The sequence below is a fragment of the Larus michahellis genome, chromosome 5, assembly GCF_964199755.1.
Source record: "Larus michahellis chromosome 5, bLarMic1.1, whole genome shotgun sequence".
NCBI classification, from domain to species: Eukaryota; Metazoa; Chordata; class Aves; order Charadriiformes; family Laridae; genus Larus; species Larus michahellis.
This window is the reverse complement of record NC_133900.1, coordinates 10740449-10758875: the sequence shown is the minus strand read 5'-3', so window position 1 is coordinate 10758875 and position 18427 is coordinate 10740449. Positions and strand designations below refer to the sequence as shown.

Below are 18427 nucleotides of genomic sequence, written 5' to 3'. Positions count from 1 at the left end.
ATATTTGGAGCAGCAGAAGACAACTCGGCCTCTACCAAGGAGAAAGACTATCTGAAAAAGCATCAATTAGTGCCAGTGTGATGAATTTCCGCTATCAGCTAAACCAGAGACTTCCCAACCTATTTTGGTTTCTGTCTTTCAGTAAAGTTACCAACTTCTTCGGCTCTCTGCCTGCTAGAGCCTGCGTAACACGCGGTTAGCGCAACTCAGTGGAAACCCTCACTCCATTCCCCTTCCCTTGCCAAAGACAGCAAAAAGGAAAAACATGAGCACATGGCAGCTAAATTTTGTTGACTTCTAGCAATTGAAAAGTATATCAAAGAAGAAATTCTTGCATGGGTTTGCTAAAGCTTCAGTAGTTTGGGTACACTGCTGGGTAGAGTGCCTGAGCTGTCATGTGCAGGAGCAGCACAATGAGAACCTCACCAGAAGAGGAAGATCTGGCTGGAGACAGAGGATGAGTAGCACACCCCATCCTTACGAGGCAGGACATTTGCCTCAGAGAAGTTCCCAAGGAAGATATCACCGCAGGCTAACACGTCGCTTTGAGCCAGCATAACTTCAGAAAGCTCCTTCTGGCTTTGTAAATCCTCACTTACGTAAGCCTCGCACACCAGCAAAGCTCAGTGACATTCCAAGAGGTCAGCAGTGTTATGAAGTGACAAACCCAAACAGAAATTCCCCCGATAGAAGTGCGAGTCTGGTACAGCTCAAGCCAAACACACAAATTGATGTGGCGTGTGACGCAGTTCATTAGCTGCACCCTGCAAACAGCCCGGCTCGGCACAGCATGTTCCAGTGTCACTTAAAGTCTTACTTCGAACCGCACGCAGACTTCACTAAGACATGAGCAAGTAAAATAATAAAAAAAAGAAAATATCAAAAAATACTTCTGTCAACATGGCAATTAATCTCGTGGGTACCATGCCTAATGGGCACGGCACTCATACTCTGCAGGTAATAAATCAAAAGCCACTTATTACAGTAGCACTGAGAAAGGCAGCCTCTACCGCCTTTTTAAAATAGAAATTTTGATTTTAAGAAACATTTCTTACTCCTTAATTGCAAGAGTGGATAAGCTCATTTCCATGGCTAAAGCCTCTCACCTTTTGGAATACATCTATTAGAGTAAACGCTCAATAACCAGACACAGAGACCTCCTTTAACAAGGGGGAACAAGCAAAAATGAATTTCTATTTCATAGTTGTCCTACGGGAGCACCGAGACATCCCAATCAAAATCGTTCTGCTGAGCTAAGCGACACGTGGATGGGATACCGTGAAACCGTTAGGATGAGGTCTACTATCACCCATTTGTCAGGGATCTGACCCCAGAAAGATTTTATTACATTTATGCCATGACTAATGAACTGCAAGGCCATTTTTAAAACACCAGTTACACCTATGACACACATACCCATCATTTTTCATGCTCAGACCGAACAATGTTTTACCTATACATTTTTTTTCCTTTGTTTCTTGCAAATTGTGACAGGCTAGAGAAAAGGTATCGAAACATTTAAATCACTATCTTTACACTGCAGCAAACTTCTGCACCTGTCAAAATAGGCATTTAAATATTTGTCACAGCTGGATGTCTCATAACCTACATCAGCCATACGGCATTTGAAACCGTATCCACCACACAATTAATTCCAAGACATTTTCCAAAAATCAGAAAGCACTCGAAGATTTCAGAGGGATAATGTGTATTCAACACCTTTTGGTTTTTAACATAAACATTCGGTTATTTTTCCACCTCATGCTTAGTAGCAACAGCCAAGGTAATGCCTTGGCAGGGCAGTTATTCCAGTTCCATCGTTAAACACCCATCATTACGTACACCAGAAATCTGGAAATAGCTCCTCCCCTACCTTTTTAATCCCCAATTCCGAAACATCAGATGATTTTCTATTACACTCACCTCCTCGGTCAGTTTAGTGTTGGATTTTTCTAAGGCATCCACCTTGGCCTGTAGGTTGTTTACTGTAGCACTGTTGAAGAGAAAAAACACCCAACAGTAATTCCTTCTTTTTTAAAAGCCAGTTTTGTTTTTCGCTATACTATACAAAAAAGAATAAAATAATTCATGTCTTACCTTAAATGCCTGTTGAGTTCTTCTACATAGTTCTTCTGGTCCAAAATAGCAGTTATCTGACCATCTCTGGAAAAAAGAAGCATCGTTCAGCTCAGCCATTTGGAGTCAAAGCACTAAGAGACACCGTTAAAGGTCTAAGAGGAAACGCAGCGACACAGCCCACATATCCCGCGTACCGATAACCCACGTCTCGGATGAGTCTACGTGATGCAAAGGAACTACAAAGCCGAGTTGCAGTCTACACCTTTATAATCAACCCCTGGCCCCCGACTCCTCTGCTCCATTCACCTGGGTGACATTCAGGCATGTTGCAACACGCAAACCAGAAGAATTTTAAGGCGGACGACATTTCAAAGAGTACGGCAGTATGTCCGAGAAAAAAGCCTGGTTTTGCACTACATTTAGATTGGGGCAAGAGTCATCTTGCCAAAATCCATTCAAGGAAAACTGTCAATAAATGCGTGTTTTGCACGCACTTCCAGCGGGAAATCTTAACTGGGGGATGTTCTAAAAATGAAAGTATAGATAAGATAAATGCATCAAAACACCTGATCCTCAGGGATAAGGATTAAAGATATACATGAGTTCAAACTAGCAGGAGCTCCTCAGAAGGAAGAAGTACTCTTGAAGAACCTCAGAAAATCGCGACACCCAACCCCTATGTCAGCGTGCCCGCACTGCTGGTTTCAGCCTCTTGCTCGGCATGTTGCACAGCTCCATTGGTGTGTGCTGCACAAGCACTTTTACCACCCTTAACGGTCTTTTCTAATTGGAGATTTTTTTTTTCCCCCCTAAGGATGCTATGGTGCCAAAACCCAACCACTATCCTCCTAGCCATACAACTGAAGCGAAGGCCGCTAAGCTGCTTACCGAAAAGGGCTTAAAGATGGGCAGACTTAACTCAGCAGAGGTTCATCTTAAAATATTTTTTCAGTATTTTTATCTTCAACTGCCAGTTAAGGAAGAAGACACAGAATTTCTGGGAGACTTTCCTTTTCCCCTGATCCCTCCCAATACTTCAATTTGTATGTTATGATTTATCATACAAGAGCAGTTCAGTCTAAGTAGCTTTTTAATTAAACACATAACAGCTTACAGGGCAACTCCGAATACTTCAATATTTGGAGTTACCAAGATACAAGAAGCAGGACAACTGTGCGCGTACTCACCCTTCGCTGCCTTTTGTGCTGTTCCCATCTTTCAAATACATTGAGAAATCAATAACTCCAACCTAGAAAAAGTTGCATTTTACATTAAACGCTTTTTCTAAGACTAAACACTGTCCGTACCTATGAAAGTTTAGAGGCATTCAGTTCGAACATCAGTACACGTTGTGTTAAAGCAAGGATTCATTCTGCCAGTCATCTATCAAAAATTAATGAAAACACGGCATATTTTAAGCATAAATATAGCAGGATAAGCAGCAAGTTGGCAAGCAAGCCTTAGGACAGAAGGACAAAACATCATCATCACCATATCTGTATACACACTGCCTATGCAAGCCGGGACACAAGTGCACGCGGGCTCATTTTCTTTTGTTTAACAGCTACGATGATCTCATCCTACAGCGTGAGTGAATTCACCGCTCCGCTCGTTTCTCCCCTCATTTTGGCTATGTCCTTCCCCGTTTTTGCCTCCTTTTTCATTTGTATTCCGCTCCACAGTGACCTGCGCGCAGGCCCTAGCAAAGCAGAACAGCAAAGAGAAAACCAAAACCCCGAGCCTCTCATCGCAGCGCCGCCATCTAACCGAAAACCACAATCATAGGAACAAGCTTATATTAGTCTTCTATTACATATTGCAACAAACTTGTATCTCAGATGAATAAACCAGAAAATTTTTCCAATTAAGAAGAGCAGAAAAAAAACCCCATTAACTGAACACTCAGTACCTGTGAGTCCAGGTCTTCTCCTTTCATGCAGAAGTTTGCATCGATGACGTTCAAACCTACTAGCAGGCCAGCAATGATCGCACCTTCTTCTTCCATCATCAGTGCATTAGGCTCATAAAATTCACTGCAGGATGCACGGCAAGGGAAGACAGGAGTTACATGTTTAAAAATCAACTAAAATGATGTCAAGCAGCATGGGATCCTTGACATTTCATATGCCAACACATTGCAAGTTGGAGACCTGGTTCCTCAGCTGTGCAGATGTGATGGAAGATAAGCACGATTCTGGAGTAATGGTACAGCACGTTGAAGATTTAAGGCCGGGGCTTAATATCAGAGGGGTTTTTTTTTTTTTTTTTTGTTAAGTAGCATACTTTACTACTTTGTTACACCCTTTTATTAACACAAGCCACCACCACATCTTCCAGCGGACAATACCGGGTTCTCCTTTCTAATCTCAAGTCGGCTACGGATTTACACGGACAGCTAACAGAAATTTATGTGTTTGAGTAAACAAACACCAAATATTTATTAAATCCTACTTACACAGACATAGTTCAAACCCATGGACTTTCAATTAAACTACAAAATTATTGCTGTTTTATGAGTGGGAAGCAGAGATACAGCAAAGTGAAATGACACGTTCGAAGTCAGATGGTAATGAAGTGAGAAGGTGAGAAATATATCCAAGGGCCAAGATTTTGCACAGAGAGAATACCGTATCCCCTCCGTACAAATATTTCACCCAAATCATCTCTTTGGAACCAAAATTTGTGTTTATTCTAATGGATATTACAAAACTACAAGAAAGATATGGACATGCCGGAACGTGTCCAGAGAAGGGCCACGAGGATGATCAGAGGGCTGGAGCACCTCTCCTATGAGGACAGAGTGAGAGAGTTGGGGTTGTTCAGTCTGGAGAAAAGAAGGCTCCGAGGAGACCTTACAGTGGCCTTCCAGTATCCTAAGGGGGCCTACAAGAAAGCTGCTGAGGGACTTTTTAGGGTGTCAGGTAATGGTAGGACTAGAGGGAATGGATTAAAACTAGAGCTGGGACGATTCAGACTGGGCGTTAGGAAGATGTTCTTCACCATGAGGGTGGTGAGACAGTGAAACAGGTTGCCCAGAGAGGTGGTGGAAGCCCCGTCCCTGGAAGTTTTTAAGGCCGGGCTGGACGGGGCTCTGAGCAACCTGATCTAGTGGGAGGTGTCCCTGCCCACGGCAGGGGGGTTGGAACTAGATCATCTTTAAGGTCCCTTCTGACCCTGACAATTCTATGATTCTATGATACTTGAGACAAAATGGAGAAGTAACAGCTTCTAAATTAAGAAGGAAGACTAAGCATCTTTAATCCCTCAGAGGAAGCTCTGCGTTTCACAAATATTACCATTTCTCACAAAAAGTGCATGCATACTTTACCATTTGGGTGTAAAATATCGTAAAGATCTTACAAGCGGGCAGAAGTGAACCTAACCTAATCCGAGAGCGAGCTCAGCGCTCACCTGAGAAGATCCTTTCTGTTAATCAAGGCTTTCATGTATTCTGAAAGTTTCTTCTGCATGAGAGCCAGGCGAAGCCAAGCTCTTCCCCTCCCCACAGGTGTCCTACAAAGGCCAGAAACAAAACAGTTACAGGCGTAACGCAATGCACGTTCACACACAGCTTTAATAACCCTTTCCTATCTAAAGTTTCTCCATCTCAAAGATAGAGCTGGCACTGATGAAAACAGGGAAATACAAGGCATTTGAGTGCACATAGCTGCAGTCAAGTTTATCTAAGCAATCACCGCTTCTCTCTTAACTAATTACGTATTTGTTGTTCTACTAAAAATATTTCCCTGACTTTACCCGTGCTGGATGCACAGACAGAGATCAGCTGCTTCAACACGTCACCTTCTAATTCAAAGTCAGTGCATAAGGCACGTCAGAACAACACGCGTACAGCACAGCACAGACGCCCAAGCACCGCTCCTTCAGGTAGGCGTGAAGTTGGGTGAGAATCCTGAAAGCCAACTGAAAACACTAATTCAGTACTGTTCTCTCCCACTATTTTGCTCATTAACACACTCACAGGACGCGCTGGGTTATATTCACAGCTCTTCCCCCTCTGTTTCTCCTGGCAATCTGAAGCTCTCGGCTTTGAAAACACGGTAAGCGACAATGCTGCATCACAGCTCTGGCTCACCCACCCCGGCGCGCTGGCTGGGAGCCAGCACCAGATGCTCCGAAGGAAGGTGTACGTCCGCCGTGTTGAGCAGTATTCCGATTAGAAGGAAATTTCTTTCCCAGTCGAGCAGTCCGTTAGCTGTCTCACACCAAACTGCACTTTATTTTCTAACCTTAACTAGCATAAGCAGCAACTGCCCATGAAAGTCATCTTCGTTACTGGCCCATTTTTGACTTCACTAATATGACATGACATTTCCCAAGGGTTAGTAGGGACGCAAAGCTGAGGTTTAGAAACTCATTCTAAAACTGTTCTTTCTTTCCATTTATTTAATGTTTCGATACTGTTTTACAACAAGAAAAGGTAACAGGAGCTCTGGCACAACAGTGGTGGCGCTCCAAGCTGCTCCAGGAGGAGTCCTGCACAAATCTCCATTAAAAGCACTTGCACGTCCATACGTACATCGCTAAACACCAACCCAAAATACTTACTGAATCTATCCGCCTCTTCTTTCAGCAAAGATGATTTAATCCTTAGCCCTGCTATGCATACAAAGGCTTTCTTACACTTTTTTTTTTTTCTATTCCTCAGGTGGAAAGCCTGTTACAGTTTCTTTTTAGCATGGAATAAGCAAACCTGAACGTGATGTCTGAAATGACTGTGAATTTTTAAAAGCAATACATGCTTTAAGTGGTTTTCTTTCCTCTCCCCTTTAACATAAGCTAGTAAGTTCCCCAACCTTGTGAGTGAGCCTCCCTTTTACAAACTTTACAAGTTTACCTGCATTTATTTGTAAGAAAAATGACCTCCATCAGCCTCAAAACTATTTAACCTGTCTTCACCTTCATTCCAATTCCCTTCCTCTTCAGTCTGACTTGAGAAAGAGAGTCAGTAAAGGCCGAGACACACCGTCACTCGTTTAGTGCTAGCAATAAATGCACTACTGTCCATAACACCCCATGAACTCAACACAGACAGAATACATGCCATCACCTCCTTCTGCAGTTCCTTCATTAAGCACAAAAAGAGAGTCATGATCCTTTTTTATCAGCAGAAGGTGGCAGATGTTTTCCTGAAGGTTATGTTTGCCCTTCCTTCTCTTCTTCAGGATCCTTCTTACAATAAAAAACACATTAGGTACTCGTGCAGTAAAAGACCGTACTTACTTCAGCCCCGGGAGATCCTTGACACTTGCTGTAATTTCTGCAGCTTCAGGAACAAGTTTTTCTACAAGCTCTAGAGGTCCCCAAAATGATTTATTTTGCCCAAGAAAAGTCTTTTTGGCTACAAAAGACGAAAGATAGAAAACAAGCCTGTTAGTGATGACTGAATACATTCACAAACATGGTCAGAAGTGAATGAACACTAGACAAAAACTGCCAGAAAGATTTTTCTGGGACTGCTGCTGGAAGTACAAAATAGGACTTTTTATGCCCGAGTGTGGCTATTATCGGTGTCATTCAAATGAGGCAACAAGAGATGGAAACAGAGGCCAGGAAATACTCCACACATCCCCAGTACGCCAAAACAACAACATCCGGTGATAACCAGCAGCTTGGATTCGCTGCTAGAGGTCAAAATCTCTGCTAGGATGCCGTCCCTGTCCCTAAGCCACACGATGTGTGCACGGTAATTTCCCCTCCCTGAGCATCCCATTACCAGGAAGAGGATCACACCAGTTTGAACCCGCTCCCTCTCCATAGCTGCCGGGGCGTCTCTGTGCATCCCTTCCTCCTTCAGAAAAGCCTTCTACTGACCCCTAGGTCCTGAAGCTGGAAATTAATTTCCTTCTTCCATAGTTCTTACTGCTACTTCACAACAGCAGTGCCAAGAGCGAGAAGTCTGTTAACTTCAAACTTAAGACCAGCAGTAGGGACACCGGGGAACGGATAAACAAAGCAGCTGAAGAACACGAACCTGTCTCCCTTGCACAACGTTACCTGCACCAGCACGGCATCCATTACTCTGCACGTAATGCTGAGCACAACTGCTCAAGAAGCGCCTCAGGATGTACACGTGGGCGCTGAGAGGGCATTTAATATCCTCTGCTTTTCATCTGGAGCTACTGTATCAACACATCAAGAAAAGTAGTCTCATACTTCACAACTTTAGTCGTGACTCCATATTATATAAGTAAATACACCGTCTGCTTGCTGTTTTAGAAAGCAGCTTATAAGACATGAACTGCACAAAGCCAAAAACCTCACTTTTGATAGAACTAACTATTGAGAAAGGACCTCTGTGTTGCAGTTCCTCTTCCAGCAAGAGGACCATTGTGTCCCTAAAGCATGAGGAAGTGCAGAAAAGAAGGGAGTCATGAGTTTGCCAAGGAGCTGATTTTATCACTGATCTCTTAGCTACACTCAAGTCATCTGAAAAGCTATTTAAAAACAGCAAGCACCTGCAACAACTGTTAACTTCTCTCCTTCAGCAGATTTTTTATCCTTCCTGCGGCCCGTCAAGTCAGCTGGGATGACAGCAGTGACCCTGCTCAGCCTCTCTTTAGTCTACTGTGGACTTTTAAAACTAGACTTTTAGAACAAGATTGCTCTTTCTCGCTCCTACGCTACGACGACCAGCCCGGGAGGACCCCTTCTCAGGCAAGGTTACCTTTCAAGCCGTGTTTAAGGCAATGTTCCATCACAACGAAGAACTGCTGAAGAGGTGCATAGTCCGAGTCCAGCGTCCTGCCCAGGTTAAGCGCCGATTCAATCAGCCCCTTGATACTCAGTTTCGCCATGTTCATCAGGTTCATGCGTTCATTAGCCATGAGATAATTAGGATCTATTAAGACAAGGAAAAAAAATGCTGTTGAGTAACAAAAGCTATTTTTTATGCAGTAAGATATCCCATCTCTCTCTCTTTTTGTCCCCCAGCTTCGAAGACACTTTTAGGAGCAGTTACAGTTTCATGTGAGGCCCTCTCTTCAGGCCTTTTGTTGAGAAAAATCAAAATTAGCTACCACTTTACAGCCGAAGCCACAATGACATGGGAATAGGCAACGTATCACATTAAGAGCACCTCAATGCTTCAAATAACTACATAAGCTTTAAATTTTCAAGAAAGAGAAGTCTGAAGACAGCTGCTGATGATATACTTTACATCTTGACAACGCTTCACTGACTGTAACAGCCACCACTTGCTCCAACCCAAACCCCCAGCTACATCCAGCAGCTACGAACCAGTAAGAACTCTCCCCTCCTGCGATTTGTTCTTCCACCTAAAGATAACCACGAATCATCCACTTGTGATTTGCTCTTACATCTAAAGATAACCACGAATCCTCTCACTCTTAATCCGTCCGTGTGTGTCGCTATCCTGTCTTGCATCTTTCCTTCTCACAATTTTTTTTTTTTTTTTAAACTTGGATGTAACACGGATCCAATTCCCACCTCTCTCTCTCTGTTTTCTCAACACTCCTGGTTTTTACCACTGACAGTAAGGAGCTGACCTTCACGGCTCCTCCGACAGCTCGCTCCAAGTCCCAACGCACACAGGTCTTCCATGACTGTATTCTTCTTCTACCATAGTATTAAGATGCAGACCTTTATACTTGCCAGTGGCAAGAAACAAATACAGACGCTCATTTTCCAAACGACACCCTGCCTGCAGGCCTCCTGCTCTCTGACCTGCGTAACGTGCCCATGCCAACACCTGTCCTTTCACCAAGTGGTTCCTTTCCCAAACACCATCAAGTGCGTTCCCAACACCTCAAGAAACAAATTGTCCCCTAACTAGGGTGAAATTGTGACCTATGACCACAACTAATAAAGTGTGCTTAAGCTCTAGGCCTGAAGATGCACAGTAACGGAGAGGAACTCTTGCCGTGAAAACCATGTCCCATCAGTTGCATGTTTTCTGTTTGTTCCCATCTGCGATCTCGTGTCCAACTTTTGAGCTTAAGTTCTTGGGCGTTCTTAAGTTCTTAAGTTCAGTTCTTAAGTTCTTAAGTTCAGTTTCATCCCTGTAAGGGACATTTATTCTAGGGCTGCCGGAAACAGCCACGGAATCTTGAACCAATTTGCCACCTTCGCCAGTGAATTTACTACACCCAGCAGCAGAAACACGACCAGAGGACACCCAAGACTACACAGCTAAGCACAGAGTACACATTTTATCTGCTACACTGTCAAAGCATGCTTGCATTTAGCAAGCAAGTAAACATCAGAGACTGAAACCCTTCAACTGGAACAAAAGGAGATATATTTCTATTTAAAATGCAGGTGAGCACGTACCTAAGTTTGATGAAAGCAGCCATAAAAACGTCTAGAAATCTAAGCGATGGAAGACTGGCTGATCCTGCAGGCTCTATGGAGCACCACCACCCAGACAGCAACGCTCACCACCATCGGGGTCTTCTCAAGCTCTTTTTGACTGTTGGGAGGCTCTATCATTTCAACAAGCAAACAGCTGAGATAAGTTCCTACGTCTCTGCTTAAAAGATCTCTCATGGTGAAGGAGGAGGGGAAGATGCAACCCTCGTCCTAGTGGATCCAGTCCCTAAATGAAGCCTTGCAGAAGTCTGGGTCTGTATTCAGTAGGTTTGCCACCGAATAAACATCACATCTTTACTAGGCAGGTGGACTTGAGCTGTTTGGATTGTTAACAGTTCTCAACCTCTTGTGAATACAACTGTGAGGAATGTTTTCTTGCCATTTAAAATGCAACAGCTTAGCCAAAAGAGGCCAAGGGGTACAGTCTTCTGAGACTACTGCAGTCTCCTACAGGACTTGTCCTGATAATGCAAGTCATCATCCTGCTTCATCACGCTGCCGATACTGACGAGGCCAGTTGCTCCAATACAAACTCCTTGTCATCTCAAATGTACTCTCGGTGCAATGAGGCACCTTGTCACCACCCACCAGCCAAAGAGAGAGCAAAACTTCACAGAACCACAGAATAATGAAACATCAGATCGTTCCCCCTTCCAACCTTGGGTATCTCCTGCGGGTTGAAGAGCACTGCAGACCCAGAGGCATGTAGCCGACAGGAGTAATATTTGATTTCAGTAACCTACAGCTGAACCCAAAAAAGGCAAGAAGAGGAGCAATTGCTACTCTATGACTGAAATTCCTTATGCCAGACACAAGGAGACACTGGGAGCTGGGAGACGAAATGCAATTACTGACGTAGAGACACAAACACCCTCAATCAAAACAGCTGAGAAATTATGGAAGGGAATCAAAAGAGAGCATTTCTGAAACCCGGGAACAAAGGCAGATTTGCTGAACCTGCCTCTGAAGCACGCCATGGCCGGGTTCCCACAGCTCCAAGGCTTGCTGGCACCCAGGCTGGTGAGGTCTCATCGCTGCTCAGCTTCAGGTGGCCCGTCTGCCAGAGGACAGGCTGCTTTTATCAGGGATGGTGTTGATGACTCAGAGAAATCCTCACACCTAGCGCCGTGGCCATGCCACCAGCAATACTCGAGTCCCCCTCGTCAACGGGGAATCGCCATCCGTCAGCAGCCACACGTCTAGCCATGCTCCAGCCACATCTGCTGCCATGGACAAATGCCGCCTTGTTCAGAGGAGTGGCAAACGAGTCCAGTTGTTCCTGTGTCTCCACCCAAGCTTCTACTGCTGAGGGACAAAGGGATCAAACTCCCTGAGTTTCACTAACTCTTCAAGCACCGCCTTGGCTCACACCTTATAAAAAGGCTGAGATTAAGCATTCAGAATTTATTTTCATAGTTTAGAAAGCTTCAAAGCACCCATTTAGGAATGCAGTTCTCATAGCAGCATTGGACGGTAGCAAGATTTCATTGAGCGGGTGATTTTTATTGCAGAACTACCACTATTTTAAGGTGATAGATGCGGCACGTACATTGAGCAGATGACCTGTCTTGTGATTTGCAATCAATTTTACGATTTGCAACGTAGCTAGGCGTCACCATTACTAGGAATGCACACTCAAGAAGTCAGATGTAATAATACATGCGCTTGCAAAAGCTAGTTTTTGTACACGCAATTAAAAAAAATTATATATATCTTCTTCTGTGTACTTTTGCATAGAACTAATGAACACCACCTCTGACACCGTCCATTGCAGTTGCCCTTCAAGAGTGTATGAACATCGCTACTGCCCTTGCTTCTGCTGCAGACAACTATTGTCACAAAATTATGCTTTGCTTCTGTGCCACGGTTCAAAATCTGCTCAGAATAAGCTTATCTGGTAAAAAAAAACACATCAGCCCGCTCCCTCGACACTTCTGGGAGCACAACTCCACCTACAGTATATCCACACTCCTGACCAAGACCAACCAGCAGAAATCTCTAGTAGATCTGAATTACCTAAGACAACGTATGGTGCAGTGGTAAAACAAACAAACAGGTTTGGGTTTCTTAATATAATTTAAATACATTTTGAATACGGGTTGAACACGATTATTTGCCTGGCCAGGCTTTGAAGGGATGCTCCTATGCATCCACATGCACAGAAAATGTTACTGTGGCTACCGTTATTAGCTAATTTGAATTACGGTAGAGTCCAAGGACGCCGCTCGGAATTAGGGTCCGACTGCCTTACGTACTCACGGGAACCCACGCACGTTTCTGAAGAGCATCGAGAGCTGCTGCCTCGCGCAGACCCATGCTGGGGTCACGGGTACCATACGCTTTTTGAGGCAAGGCACGTGGTTTTCCACGAGTCCCAGAGGTCTGCGACAGCTGTGTGTCAGCTGGGTCAATACTACCCTAATTATAAAAAACCCCCAAACCCCTAACAAATAAGAATAATAGAGGGGTATATGACGCATGTTCAAGACAATTAGATTCTTTAAACGCTTTTAAGAGCTAATGAACATCTGAGCTGATGAAAGCACTTCGGGAAAAAGAAAAAAGCAGGGCTAGGTTTTCATTTATGATTAAAAAGTGCAGTCACAGGCTAAAGAACAGAAAAATGTTTTTATCACATTAACTAATTAAAGGTTTCTGCTTCATTAGCCTGCGGTGAAAGATGGTGCTGTGCATATGCAGCTTATCTAAGATTTTCATCTTGCAAATCAAGTAACTGTTATATAGGATAAAACTGGATAAAATCCCAAAGATTTATTCCAAAAATTAAATCTTAAGGAATTTATACCATTGTCATATGGGCTGCAATACATACACATTTAAAACTGAGTCCAGAAGGGCAGGGTAAGCAAGCAAAGATTACTTTTACACAAGATTACGAGGCTGGCTTTCACTCAACCCAGACACTTTCTGCTTTGACAGCCTGACCCCGAAATGCAATTGAAGTTCTCCAAGTCAGTATCTTCTCCAACTTTCTCTTTCTGCCTCAAACTGCAAAAACTCCACCCATGTTTTACTGTACATGCCATGTCGTAAACCTTAAAAGGTAAGATCTTGGCCCTTAAGTTTTGCCTTTCAATGTGGTTTGCATTTCAATTGAAGCAATCCTGAATTCTCAAGACATTTGCTATTTAAATATTGTAGCTTCTACAGAACAGACGTGTTTTCTAACCAGCGAGATCGCACATGGGATGGCAGTGGTCATGACTGAACTGGACTTGCATCCCCCCAGAACAACAGGGTAAAATAATCAGGTAAAAAATTCTTTTTTTACTCTTAAAAAAAACCCACTCCTTCCTTAAAACACTGAACTTCCAGGTTTCTAAAGAGGTAAAACAGAGGCACAATCATTCACATGCTAACAGCATCAAAAGCAAAGGCTTCCTGAGAAGCTTCCACAAAGACAACATTTTCAAAAACAACCAAGAACCTCTGTAATTTGTTTGAAAGTCATAATATGTACCCAGGAATCTGAAAGTCAAGGAAAAATCTCCAAGGGTTAAGCTGTGACTGCGATCTAAGCGCTTCTCACCTGGTGACAATAGATTTTACTGCTCCTCGTATTGAATTAACCCTAAAAGAATTAAGGAGAAACTAAAATAAAGCTAGAACTTCGATCAAATGCAACTAGTCACGAAACACTGTAGATTTGAACAAATCTGCTCAAAGTAATGCCAATTAATTAATAATTGAGCTAGGTTCTCCATGTACTGAATCCCTACCAAATCGAGAACCCAAACTTAGAGCGACCTGAAATTTAGAAAATCTGCTTTTGTGTATGGAAGAGAAAGGGCACCTTGCAGACACTTCATACTGTATTCGGATTAACTGAGACAGGTTAATCGTCAAACACGGCCTTCGAAGACGAAGCAGCCAGCCACCTACGGCGCACTGAGCTTCAGTTAAGCAAATTCACATTAGGAACGGCATTAGTGCCAGCTGCTCGTGAAATCATGAACACGTATAATTTCCAATAAATGTGGAAAGCAAACCCCTAGATAAATTAAGGCCTTGCATCATTTAAACTGGAGTTCAGCATCATGAAAACAGAGCATCTGAATTCAGAGCATCTGAAAACAGAGTTCTGGTAAAATAGCCACCGTGACAACTGCGATTCGCGACACATTTGAAAATACTCAATGTGCAAATCAGCAAAAAGAGCCGAAATGCCTCTGCTGACCTCGTAGTAACAGGCCTTATGCTCATAAGTCTTTTAGATATCAAGAACTCCAGTTTTAGCTTCTAATTTGAGACTGCCATTTTAAAAGAATTTGGCCTGTATAGATCAATTCCCCGAACCATCCTTCTATGCTGAAACTTATCTTCTTCCCCATGAGGAGCAGTTAAAACTTCTCAGCCGCAAAAAGAAAATTCCCTTCTTATTCCTTTGCCTCCAAAAGGTACCTTAGCCTTTTGTGCTGCAAACGCTTTCACCCCAAGCATCAACAGTTGCGTTTAGTCATCAAATTATAAGTTTTCTCGAGCCCATCGCTGAATTGGGGATTCCACTATTTCACACATGCACCGTTTTAAAGAATCAAGTAAGAAGCACTATTAAAAAAAAATTCTCTTTTAGTACTTCACAAGTTTTAATAGAACATTTGCAATGCAAGTTTTAGAGTTACTTCTGCAAAGTCTCGAGTTTATAAATAGCAATACTTCAGAAAATCGAAACTTTGGGGTGACTTCTGAAATATTTTTTACAATTTAGCTTCCATGTGTTGCCACAACCTTTTAAGTTGGGTTTATATCAGGCTCAGAAAATAATCACCTCAGAACACATTTCATGTAAGTAAACTAGCCCCTTGTTGACTCATATTTTCTACCTCTACTTGAAGTAAAAAAATACCCCAAATTTTTTAAAGCAGTTTTTCAAGCAACATTGCATGCACAGGTTTTCAAAAAAGATATCCGTAAGAATTTGGAAACCAAAACCGATCACATGGAAGCCACGGAGTGGCTGACAGAATTCAGAAGAAAAGCCTTCACGATATGCATTTTAAATGTTAACCGATGCAATTGCAAGAGCAATACATACACTGGAGCGATCAAAGACATTTTCTTGACCAGGCTAACAGCAGAAACCAAACATCCACCCAAGAGTACAATGAGCACAGCGTGTTCCGGCTGCCGACCTGGCTGAACCAGACAAGCACGTTCCAAGAGCCACGGCTACCGGCACTGGAAAGGAAAACGGTATTTTGCACTCAGGCTCAAAATAAGAAGTCAAAGGCCAATCATTAGTGGAAATAATAGCTGAAAGATGTCGGTGTGGCACGCACCTTCAGTATCATCAGCACGCAATTGCTCCACCACATCTGTCAAATCCTCCCAAGAGTCTTTGCAAACAGCAAAAAGAAAGGAAAAGAAAGAAAATGTCATGCAAGCCGTGATCTAAAGGAAAGATTCAAAAAAAAAAATCAAGGTATAAGAAAAGAATAACTGAAAGGGAAATTTGCATAATACAAGACTTAATTCATAGCGGGAAGAGATTTGCAAGTCAAAAGGGTTTATTAGTCTGCACAAAGCAACACAGCAAAGCATTTTTTTCCTTGAGAATCATATTAAGGTAGGCTTCGGTTAAGCTTTAGAGGCTTTGCTTCTTTCTGCAATAAGACAAGCAACGTTTCTGTAAAGCACGTCCTAAAAAGAAAAGCAAGAAAAGCGTTATTTTCTTTGTAAGACCAAAGCACTGAATTTTTTTATATTTATGCAATGTCAGCATTTGCTTCAGTTTCCTCATAGCCAGCCCCCAAAAAGCACCCCCTAAGAGGGAAATACAGCTACACATGAAAAGCAAGCACGCTTCAGGAAAAGGACATACTGAGGACATGTCAAATCAGGTTAAACAGAGCTTGAACTCCGTTACGAGCGTCACTCCAAGTGCCAAGTCTTGCAGAGGTGATCCAACAGAGCCTGGACGCGGGGCACGGGTTTCACGTTCTCATTCCAATTATGATGCACTGAGGCCTGGAAGAGGAAAACCCCTCTGTCTCCATGCGGGGAGCCTGCAGAGGGCTGGCGGGCACAGGGAGGAGGAAACTATCCTGGAGAGGAGCAGGCAGGACAAGGAAAACGCCTTTAAGCACACACACTCATTCCCAGGTTTCAAACCCAGAAAACAAAGGCAGAGGAAGCCGCGGAGGGTCCGAACCCTGCGGGATTTTCAGCTCCCGACTTACATGCCCGCTCTCCCCAGCGTTAATTTGCAATCAGTCGAACGTCCGAAGCACGAGAAAGGCTCGATTCCCCTTTACAGGCCAACGGTGCCAAAGTCCTGAGCAAAGTACACATGCTGCTAGGACCTCCTCCCTCCCACGGAAAAGCTATCGGCAGCCTCCTCCCGCCGTAGGAGCCAGCACCGGCTGGCAAACACCATTGTCACAGTCACTGCCTTTAAAGGAAAAAAAAAAAAAAAAAGGGGGGGGGGGGGCTAAATATCAGTACAACTAACAATTCAACTCATCCCCAAAAGCTTCCTACCATTGACCAACAGCCTTCTCATCCTTTGAAACTCTGTTATTCACATAGCTGGGTTTTAGCCATCAGTTTTCTTCACTTCTTGCCTACGGCTAAACGTTACCGACAACATAAGCAAACTACCATGCCCTGGGTCCTGCCCACGTAACCCCGGCTGAAGCCATCAACGGGGCACGATTCAGCAGGGATTTCTCCTCTCCTTGTCATGGGTGACGAGGGAGGGACGCCACCAGGTTCACCCACCTCTGCTTGCTAGGAGCAACAGGCAGTTTCGCTTGCGAAATTCCCTCCTATTGCAAGAACGAAACCCTGGGGACGGTCCCACCACCACCCGCTTCCCCCACGTGCTACGCTTACAGCTTTTGGACTTTTATTACAGGAGTTGCAGCTTTCCGGAGGTTTGGGAGACTTTCTGTAGGCCACAGCGCCAGCGGGGCACTGACACGTCTCACGCTTTGCTGGACCCTACTGCACCCTTACCTTGAAGTGCTACAACTTGGACCCAGTCACTCACAGAGTCACTTTCACCTCTTTGCTTTTTTTTTTTTTTTTTAGGACTTAAACCAGAAATGTTAGCCTGATGGAGAAATTCAATATTTGTAGAAAAACACTTTGCATAACAACACTACATAAAGCTAATACAGCTAGTATGTTCTAGCTGTTATTTCCAGCATTTCTGAAAACGAATCAGAGGAGAACCGAGCAAGGATTTATTTAATAGCAGTTTCCATCACATGTAAAGATCGGAACCAGATTCTGATCAGCCCAGAACGCCTACCTGCACGCCGAGACTGAAGCCAGACATCACCACTGAACGGGCTGTTACCTAATACTGAGGGGTTGGGTTGTTTTTTTCCTTAATCTAAAGGGTAAACAGTGAAGAACGTGTCATAACCAAGAGAAGATTTATGATTAGCTTACCAACGTCAGTGGAGTCACTAATATTTTCTTCTATTACATCCCTACAGGCAATAGTCCTATCCTCTTTCTAGCAAGAAATGCTTGCAAGAATTGCATGAATGTACGTTGGCACAAAGGCACCGTGGGATTTGTAAACATTTAATGGCAAAAGCACACATTTAATTAGCACTTTCTATCATATTTTCGTTCATTTCATCATGCATCTAACCACAGCTTGCATACATTTCATTTCTTCTTTTACATTCTACAGTTTCCCCCACTTCTCTGGAAGTTCCACCCAACAACAGTGGGGGAAAAACTCTCAAGACACACACACACACAAATAAGTAAATAAATCAAAAAGACCCGCAACTTGCTCACGTCCATGCTCCTTATCACGGTACGTCTAAGACAAGGGGAATACTTTTCCTTATTCTGGAAAAATATTAAAGCCTGTAACTGGTGTGCACCAAGTTTAGAAAACGGGATGACCAAGACATTTAAGTCTGCATAAAACGATTACCTCCTTCCAACTAGATTCCCAGGCAGATTAGTATTGTGGAATTGAATATCCCACTGGAATAAACACACAAGCAAGCTC

At 43.4% G+C, this 18427-nt stretch overlaps 1 protein-coding gene across 19 annotated transcripts in view; it reads right to left on the bottom strand.

Moving 5' to 3' along the window:
• The window catches only part of RUFY3 (RUN and FYVE domain containing 3), a 52376-nt gene that overhangs the window by 15983 nt on the left and 17966 nt on the right, over positions 1–18427 (bottom strand). For 16 of the 19 annotated variants that reach the window (XR_012587198.1, XM_074588723.1, XM_074588713.1 and 13 more), the window contains 7 exons: positions 8765–8938; positions 7321–7438; positions 5491–5592; positions 3989–4112; positions 3267–3328; positions 2098–2163; positions 1924–1993 (listed from right to left, as the gene is read on the bottom strand). Coding sequence is in view for 18 of the 19 variants with exons in the window: in XM_074588705.1 (XP_074444806.1) it covers positions 1924–1993; positions 2098–2163; positions 3267–3328; positions 3989–4112; positions 5491–5592; positions 7321–7438; positions 8765–8938 (716 nt within the window). In the remaining variant the exon portion in view is untranslated. Of the gene's footprint in view, positions 1–1923; positions 1994–2097; positions 2164–3266; positions 3329–3988; positions 4113–5490; positions 5593–7320; positions 7439–8764; positions 8939–15728; positions 15786–18427 lie in introns of all 19 variants that reach the window. The other 3 variants (XM_074588716.1, XM_074588717.1, XM_074588706.1) reach the window with 1 other exon arrangement.